The sequence below is a fragment of the Hoplias malabaricus genome, chromosome X1 (genome assembly GCF_029633855.1).
Source record: "Hoplias malabaricus isolate fHopMal1 chromosome X1, fHopMal1.hap1, whole genome shotgun sequence".
Taxonomy (NCBI): Eukaryota; Metazoa; Chordata; class Actinopteri; order Characiformes; family Erythrinidae; genus Hoplias; species Hoplias malabaricus.
Window position 1 is genome coordinate 21124430 of NC_089818.1, and position 9516 is coordinate 21133945.

At 39.3% G+C, this 9516-nt stretch overlaps 1 protein-coding gene across 1 annotated transcript; it reads left to right on the top strand.

Annotated features, from left to right (window-relative positions):
- Positions 1-580: 580 nt before the first annotated feature.
- Positions 581-7505, top strand: LOC136675639 (integral membrane protein 2C-like). The gene is made up of 6 exons (XM_066652300.1): positions 581-735; positions 3236-3373; positions 3673-3861; positions 4089-4199; positions 4542-4692; positions 6107-7505. Exons 1-6 carry the CDS (start codon positions 643-645, stop codon positions 6196-6198), a joined length of 774 nt encoding a protein of 257 aa, XP_066508397.1. The 5' UTR covers positions 581-642; the 3' UTR covers positions 6199-7505.
- The last annotated feature ends 2011 nt before the right edge of the window (positions 7506-9516 follow it).

Consider the following 9516-nt stretch of genomic DNA (forward strand, 5'->3'; position numbering starts at 1 on the left):
CTAGTCACAATTGAAAAAGAAAATTGTCAACTGACATGTAATCCTGTGTTTTTAGACTGTAGGAGGAAACTAAGTAATAATAGCTATTTAGATCACAACGTTTATCAAAAATTTCAAATAGGTTTTGAGATATTAGACGCAAATTCTGCTGCAGTTCTATACATTAATCTATATTTCAGTGGATATTAGACTTGCTTTTGAGTTACTACCTATTTTTTAATCATACCTATGAATTTGTTTTTTCTTGAATGTAACTTGAATGTAACTTGAATCTTTAAAAAAAAAAAAAAAGAAGAAAGATACTTTTATTTGGGAATGGGCCACTCTACCCACTCTATTTTCTGCTGAACTCTTACTTGACGTTCAGGTTATAGAAAGATACTTTCTCTGATGTAACGGTAGTCTACTTTTTCTTGAACGGAATTTGTAGGTTTCTGTCTGTAGAACTGGTATATTTATAATAAGGCGTTATTTATAGATGGCGGTTCATGATTGGACGACTCTTAGTTTGAAATGGATCGGAAGTGAGGGAATCCTCTTTAAGAGCGCTGTGTTAAAGCACCTCAGCAGAGCAGCGTCCCCACATCGCTCCCTGCACTAGACTCAGAGCAGAGAGAGTGAGAGAGAGACAGAAAGAGAAAAATGGTGAAGATATCCTTTCAGCCGGTGTCGGTACAGAAGCCTGATAAGCAGAAGGATGGAGACAAAGAAGAAATTGTCATGCCTTACCCCAAAGTAAGTATAATTTGATTTATTAATACATTTTATTACTTTTAAATAAAAATATTTAAAACATTTAAATAATAAAAATATGGACCCCCAATTAGAAAGGATTAAACACTCATTTTTCATTTTCATTTTTAACAATACAATTAAATAGAGAGGAATTATTTGTTATTGGGACACTTGCTATTATTTGGATATTTACATTTATTTATTTATTTATTTTTTGTGCACATAAATAATTATATTTTTATAATGTTTTAAATTATTAAAATGACTGTTGCTATTATAAAAATACTGTGCACTATATGTTAAGTGCAGCCTTAATTTAGTTATTATTTGTATTATTTTCAGTTGTCAGCTTTTAATATATTTAAGAATGAATATAATGTTATCGATGCTATTAAATGTGCTGCAGTATTTCATTTGACTCGTGAATGATGTGCAGAAAAAGTAGCCTCCATTAGTTATTGCCGGGCTCCTAAGCAGCATTTGAGGAATAGTAATAGAGAATATTTTAAAACATAGCTGATATATTATTCTGTGTGTCTTTCGTATCGTTTCCTTGTTACAGTAAGTTCAGAACACTGAGCTCCTTATCAAGGTTAAGGTTAAACAAAAACGCGCTACAGCGACACCCGCTGGCCACATTTAACAGTGCCTCGCTGAAGAGAAAAAGACATTTGCCGTGATGTTGACCGTTTTTGTGTTGAAAAGTGGGGTCGAGTACACGACCCTTATATTTATTGTTTCTAACCTATGGAGAAAAAATATTAATTCACACCCCCCCCCCCCACCCTCACCTCAAATGTAGCACTATAGCACAAGAGTCTGCGTGGACATTACATCATTATCTGCGGACATAAACCAGGCTATAGGCTCCAGGCTCAAGGGGACAAAATGGCTGAGTGCAGAATGTGCTCTTGACCAGACTATCCTTTTCTGTTCTTTATAGAACTTATTTATCACGGTTACAACTGTGGATACAGACTGATAACGCTGCAAATAAAATTCTCAAGTCAGGGAGCATAGCTTGTCCCAGACAGGCTTAGAGTAAACTCTTTATGTCTTTATGGATTACAGAAGCTGGGCTTGGCTGCTGTTATTTTGATTTGAATTCATATGGTTTATGAGCAAATCTAATATGTTCAAAATGAACAGCCTCCAACCAGAATGGACTGCAGTGTTCCACAGGGTGTCTTTATTCACTGCAGATTAAAATGGACTCCCCCTTTCAGCTGAGCTATTAATCGACAACCTCACTGGGATTTTTCTGTTTGCCTGTGAGGGTCTATTGAAGATGTCTATGAAGAATGTAATGCTTAAATAATGGTGAATATCCATCGTCCAACAACTAGCCAGAGTTATGTGTTGTAACCCCACCCAATTTCAATCATTTTTCACTCATTCAGGCATTGAATGAATGGAAGAATGGAAATGATGGCACTCCTTCTACCTTGATACTATAGCTGTGCTATTTTTTGCTCTGCATCCATTGTGAGTCTCTCACTGGCTCCCACGCCATCTGTCTTACGCAGACAGGAGCTCTTTACAAATATGGACTGTGGAAGTACAGTGTGTGGCTCAGTAGTACCGGGCCGGCTGTAGTATAGTGATGAGCGTAGGCCGAGCCGGAATGGCTACACGGATGAGAGACTGGGGGCGGACTGCTGAGCTGCAAACACTGACACCTCCTGAGCTGCGTGACTCATTTCTTAGCAGTTACATGGAGAAATATCCAGTTACATTCACAGAGGGAGAGAAAATGTGTGCCACTAGAGCTGGTCTGGTGTGATGCAAGAGCCATGCAGGGTCTTATCCTAGAGCCATTCAAATAAACCTTCTTGACACTTGACAGGCTGCTTCTTGAAACTGCCTAGTGCAATATTTGTAGAGAAATACTCCAACTTTAACTAAGTCCAACTTTTAACTCATTTAGCTTTAGTCATAACGATGCGTAGGTAAGTCCTGAGTCATGAGAATGTCAGGGTTTGTCCTTGCTGCACATGAAATTGGATAGATCGGTCTAAATTATTGACGTTGCCAAGGTCAGGTTTACCTCATGAAAATGTATGAGTCAGTCATTCGTCATGAAATTTACATGTCCATGTGACATTGGAAAACATGAAGGTGGGAGATATCAACTGCATTCTGTTAATTATACCAAATAATACAGTCACATTTATCGAACACCAAAGATCTTCGTGAACTTGAGCCACACCCAGATGTTCAGTGGCCTATAATGCGCTCTGAGCTGCAGGCTCCCTGCTCTATTCTTATTAATTGGCTATGGATAAAGGCATCGTTTTTCTACATTTAAATGTACCATTGCACCCAAATGTGCCATTGCTTTTCCCAGACTTTAACCACTCTCACATTACTGCTATGGGTAATTTGGGCATTCTAGCTGCACTCTTAATCTTTCTCTTCTTACTTAACAAGCAACATTGATTTTGGCCTAATTTGTTGCCAGCAGTCAAGAAAAACGTCCTGTTTCTCTTTCTCTTTCCAGGATGAGCTGGTCCTCCCTCTCAGGCCTAAGAAGTCCCACGTGAGCAGCATCTGTTGCCTGACCCTCGGTCTGGTCATCTTCATGTCTGGACTGATCATGGTGTCCATCTATGTGTATCGCTACTACTTTACCCCTCAGGTAATATCATGAAATACCTTGTAGTTAGTGTTTAATTGAAAATATTTAAGAAATTAGTCAACGTTTCACTGAAAATACACATAGAAATATAAACTAAATTGTGAGATTTCATTGCTGGCATGCTCAGCACACCAAGAAAAGCAAAATCTAGGCCAAATTCTGTTCCTTATAACTATAAATATGTTCTGTCAATCATGCTTCTTTAATTTTCACCCCCCCTGAGTGTTCGTCAGTGGTGTACTGTCTCGCCCTTAACGGTGCTTTTTAAAGAGGCGTTCTAATTCTTCTTCTTCGCACAGATCCCTGAGGACAGTCTGTTCCATTGTCGAGTGATGTACGAGGACTCGGTGTACGCACCGTTGCTAGGGAGACAGGAGCTGCAGGAGAACGTTGGCATTTACTTGGAAGATAACTACGAGCAGATCAGCGTTCCTGTGCCCAACTTTGGAGGAAGTGACCCAGCCGATATTGTCCATGACTTCCATCGGGTATGGAAAAATCTGTTAAATCTGAATCCCAGAAAATCTTATTTAACAAGCCAAGCAAAGAACTAAACAATGCAGTACAGTGAAACTGCTGGGTTAGGACTAAGAACCATTAATATACATAAATTAGCATTATTAGACCTTTTTATGGGATGCAAAATCTACATTTTCAGTTAATTGCTAAGTAGTTAATATCAGTTGTTAATGTGCCTTTTCTCTAAACTTTGCAGGGACTCACGGCCTATCACGACATTGCGTTGGATAAGTGTTATGTCATCGAGCTCAACACTACCATCGTCATGCCTCCCAGGAACCTGTGGGAGCTGCTCGTTAATGTCAAGGTAGTGGATATGCAGAGTTGATGCTTTTTCTTTTTACAAAACTTATGATTAAAAAAATCTCACCTTGATCTTCTGTCTCTGAGTCACACATTCTGATCATTGTGCCTTCAGCTTTGTATATGAATGTCTTCCTGGAATAGCAATTATATGTGAAGTGAATTGCTTGGAGAGGGAGGGGGGGCGGGGGGGAAGGGTGCGACCTATTGGTGATTTATAAAAAGGAAAATCAAGGCCAAATGGATTTTAAGAAGTATATCTTTACCTTGGACTAGTATTTTTCCATTCAATCAACGGTTTCCATTTACTATATATGAACAGTTTTTCTTCCATCCTGTCTTTCAGAGAGGGACGTACCTGCCTCAGACTTACATGGTCCAGGAGGAGATGATGGTGACTGGCAGGGTGAAGAACCTGCGCCAGCTCGGCCCGTTTATCCACCGCCTGTGCTACGGCAAAGAAACCTACAGGCTCAAACGCCGCAATGCTCGCAGACGTGAGTACATCTGCTCCCATTCTGTCTCTCTGTGTGAAGTAACAACTCCTCAAGTACGTGTTAAGGACTGGCAGTACATTGTCACATTCTTGTAAAAACCTTATAAGTCCTTGTTGTTCATTTACACCATTCGACAATGCCAGCTGTCCTGTACATTGTGTAATTTCATGTTGAAATAGACCAATGGAAATGAACCAAATGTCTCTTTGTTAACTAACTTTACAGCAACAGAATTTCCCTTTTACACATAAAAGCATCATTTAGAAGGTTTAGTTACAACACTGATATACGTAAGATCCTCTCCTTGTTCTTCTTTCCCCAGAGAAAGGCTGTAAGACATCACTATAAAGATAAAGGCTACAGCAAAGTTACCTTAATGCCCACTTTTGACTTTTGGCCAAACACAAAAAGTGATTGCATTACATTAAACGAATCCATGGCACAGTACTTTAGCAAAGTGAATAATATTTAATATATAATTTGACTTAAATCGTGACTGGAACAGTGATAAGGGATGGTGGAGGCACACAGTGGACATGAGCACACGAAATCGTAACTAATGACCAGAAATGTGGGCAGATATGTGAGAAGTACAAGACCTCTAATAAGGAAGCGTGACTTGTTAGAAACAGTGATTCCTTGCTGTTCCTGCAAAGTTTGTAATGAGATTTGTCTTGCGTGTTGCAAGTAGACGCCTCCACGGTGGACGGGCAGCACCGGAGGAAACCCAGAGCTGAAGAGAGTGTAGGCTGGTGCTGCGTAGTGCTGTCGTAGTGCGTGTGTGTGTGGGATGCACACTAACGCTGAGATGCACCGTATGATTAATCCATGTGTGGATGATTCACCAGCTCTCCAACTATGGAGCTGCACGGGAGGAGGAGGAAGTGATGCAAGTGATTGAGAGAGTGATGCAGGAGAAGTAACTCTTGGCTCACAGAGGATTCTCCTTTCCTTGTATGACTGAGCCCTGACAGGCTGGCTGACGTATTTGGCTAGACAGCACTTATGCCATAGAGTCCAGGACTAAAAATAGACATCCACGTCCATACTGAGCCATGATTGTTGATATTTAACCCTCTCCATAATAAGAGGAATTAATACTGTAGCAAGAATCCCATTGAGCCCCCATGTTTGCCTTGGAATTATATGTTAAGACACTTGTTAGCTACACTACACAAATACAAGCATTAGTCACTGTGTTCCCCATTTCCAACTAATATGTGTGTGATATTTCTGTCTTTCTTTCTCTTTCTTTTTCAGCCTTTTCTCTCTCTCACTTTTTCTTTCGTTTTGCTTTCTCACCCCCCCCCCCCTTAATACTGAAATTACAGTTTCAGCAGTTTCATATCTGGGTTGTTGCCTAATGACGGTTAACCAAGCTAACCTGTGTACTCCTCTCGTTTGTCCTCTGCAGGTATTGATAAGAGGGAGGCCAGGAAGTGCCACAGCATTCGTCACTTTGAGAATACGTTTGTGGTGGAGACTCTGATCTGTGACCGGGTTTAAACTGACCGCCCATGGGCCTCTTCCCAATTCTACTGAGCAGAACCCAAGCCCCTCCCCTTGCGTTTAGCTTTTTTGCACTTTACAGCGTGTCCACTCTGTACATAGTGTGTTTATTCACTTTCATTATGACAAGTCCTGTTTTTGTTGTTTTTCTTTCTTTCCCAAAATCCCCATATTTGTGTTTCCCGGTTGAATTATATCTCAGTTAGGGATCAGTTTATTGTTTTTTTTTTTTCTTCGTTTGTTAAACATATTGATCTGTATATATTGATAATTATTTAAACTAAATGTCTAGATTTGTTTTCCACCGAATGTGAGGAGCAGCCCTGAGATTTAAATGTGAGAGATTGGTCTGATTAATGTGTAACGTCCTGTCTCTCTGGGATGTATCTGTATAATACTGACTCCTTTTTTTTATGTTTGAAACTGTGGCATGCACTATGCACTGACTTCCTTTCTTGTTTATTTGTGTTTCGTTGTCTATAAAATGGGTTACTTGTGCACTACTGATGTTACCCTGTGTTAGATAAGAAATCCAGAATTGGAAAATTGTCTTAATGCCAAAAAAAGTATACCTCATGTTTTATGCCTGTTATTTAATTCAACTATTGTTTGTTTTCGTTAAATCAATGTGACTTATAAGCAATATGAGCATGTAGAATTTTCTTATCTTGGATTTCGTATTATAACATAAAATGTTTTTCGTAATATCAGCTGCGATAATGAACTGTTAATTTTTGTCTCTGTGATTTAACTGTGAATAAAGTTTCTAGAAAAAAATGAAATCATTACAAAGTATGGGTTGGAACCATTGAATGCCCACCTGGCTTTTGGTAATTGCTGGTCAGAATGCATAAGTGATGGCTCAAACTCATTGTACTGTATCTGTCTTACCCTTTTTATATCAGGTATAGCTTCCCACCTGTATTTCCCTCTGGAGATACTGTGTGTATATATTCATATATAGATATATAAATTATTTGAGCCTTTCCTAACCATGTCTGTAGGTTTGCCCTAGAATCTAGAAGTGATGGATACTAATATATATCCCATTGTATTGTTATTTAATAGAAATTGGGCCTTTTTTATTAATTCAGACTGTTCCATTCTGCATGTTCCCCTCATAGTTTCTTTTTCTTTAACTACAGTAAGGGAAATATTGCATGGTTCTGGGCCAGGAATGAAGTAGCTGCTATTAACTGAGATTCTGAGAGGTGCTCATTGTTATGAGCCACATTTAAGCTTCTTCCTCCATGTACTGTTGCTTGTATCATGACTACTTACCAATAAACATGCAAAAACTTGTGGTTTCCTGTTAAGGGTTCCATCCACATACAGCATTTGTGTAGTTTTATAGACAGTCATAAGTTTCACATTAACATTATTCAACTATAGAATAGAGCTGTTTTTGCTCATGCATTTGTGTGGATGGATGAGCTAAAAGGGTCCTGTCAGTTTATGGACACTTGTTTTATGCATTTAAAAAAGATATTTAACAACTGAGAATAATCAAGGAATAAACAAACCTCACTTGAAAATACAAATCCATAACTATCTTACTTAAATGTACTTTTACTTAAATATAAGTAGGAGATATAATCGATAGCGGGTGCTAACTCACCCTGAGGTCCAACTGGTCCATTATGTATTAAAGGAACACTCATCATCTTCTTCTTCTTTGCCACTTAATCCATTACAGGGTTGTGGTGTTAAAGGAACACTGTGTTTGATATTTTATTATTATTATTATTATTGTCATTATTGTTGCTCCTGAGGCTCCTCTAGTGTAACTGATGTTTACAGCACTGTATTGAAATCAATAAAGGGGAGGAAAGTGGGTGGTTTTGCTTCACTTCTCCAAAAGGCAAATAGGGCATTTGCTGCAGTGCTGATCCTAGAGTCGCACAAATGATTTTGAAGCTGGAATTTTTAAATTAAAAATGTTACATAGTTCCTTTATATTGAAATACTGCGAACAGCTTAAACAACAAACCCTTCATTGCACTGTGTTTATGAAACGCTTAGTGTCCAAGTCTTTGCCTCTTCTATGCTTCTGCTTTTTTTGCACAAAACCTTGTAGGTGTGGCCTGTCACTAAAAGAAGCTACAGTATACATTGGTTTTGAAATATTTATTATTAAAAAAACAACAACTACTGCACGTATCAGTAGTACATCTTTAAAAAAAAACATCTTCGCACAGTAGTGTTACTGTTGGGTCAACTTTTCAGGAGAAGGAAAACAATTCGTAACTTTCAGTGCAAGCTACATGAACAAGATTAGGTTCAAATGGATTCTGGAGCGTTATTCATTCATTCATTAGGTAGTAGTTTAGGTAGTAGTTTTATCCATTCATTTATTCTTTATCTGTAACCCTTATCCAGTTCAGGGTCACGGTGGGTCCAGAGCCTACCTGGAATCATTGGGCGCAAGGTGGGAAAACACCCTGGAGGGGGCGCCAGTCCTTCACAGGGCAACACATGCACACACATTCACTCACACACACACAGACACTTTTGAGTCGCCAATCCACCTACCAACGTGTGTTTTTGAACTGTGGGAGGAAACCGGAGCACCCGGAGGAAACCCACACGGACACAGGGAGAACACACCACACTCCTCACAGACAGTCACCCGGAGGAAACCCACGCAGACACAGGGAGAACACACCACACTCCTCACAGATAGTCATCCGGAGTAGGAATCCAACCCACAACCTCCAGGTCCCTGGAGCTGTGTGAGTGCGACACCTACCTCCTGCACCACCGTGCTGCCCAGCATTATTCATTTCATATGATTTTTGTAAAATGTTAACAACAACCAACATTTTCTAATAATGTTAAAACAGAGATGCAAACTTTTCCGATCCGATCCTTATCCGATATGGATATGGAAATATATGTCCATGTGTGTAATTTTAAAAGTTCTTAGCACCCATAAGCATAGCAATGATTGATGATAATGATAATTGAGATACACAGTCCAAAAACACATGCTGGTAGGTGGATTGGCAACTCAAAGGTGTCTGTAGGTGTGAGTGTGTGTGTAAATGTGTGAGTGTGTGTTGCCCTGTGAAGGACTGGCGCCCCCTCCAGGGTGTATTCCCGCCTTGCGCCCAATGATTCCAGGTAGGCTCTGGACCCACTGCGACCCTGAACTGGATAAGGGTTACGGATAATGGATGAATAATTGAGATATTTATAAAATAATATAAAGTCAAGAGTATGCTTTGTCTCATTCTTATGTTTAACTGACAAAAGCACAAAGAAAAGATGTCCACTGTTGTATTTAGTAAACAGAACCAAACAAGGTTAATGCCT

What these genes read in the sequence shown, in the direction of transcription:
- LOC136675639 (XM_066652300.1), top strand. Translation starts at nt 643, where the DNA reads ATGGTGAAGATATCCTTTCAGCCGGTGTCGGTACAGAAGCCTGATAAG. An exon ending in TTGTCATGCCTTACCCCAAA is followed by an intron (nt 736 to 3,235) that starts GTAAGTATAATT and finishes TTCTCTTTCCAG; the next exon opens with GATGAGCTGGTCCTCCCTCT. An exon ending in ACGCCGCAATGCTCGCAGAC is followed by an intron (nt 4,693 to 6,106) that starts GTGAGTACATCT and finishes TGTCCTCTGCAG; the next exon opens with GTATTGATAAGAGGGAGGCC.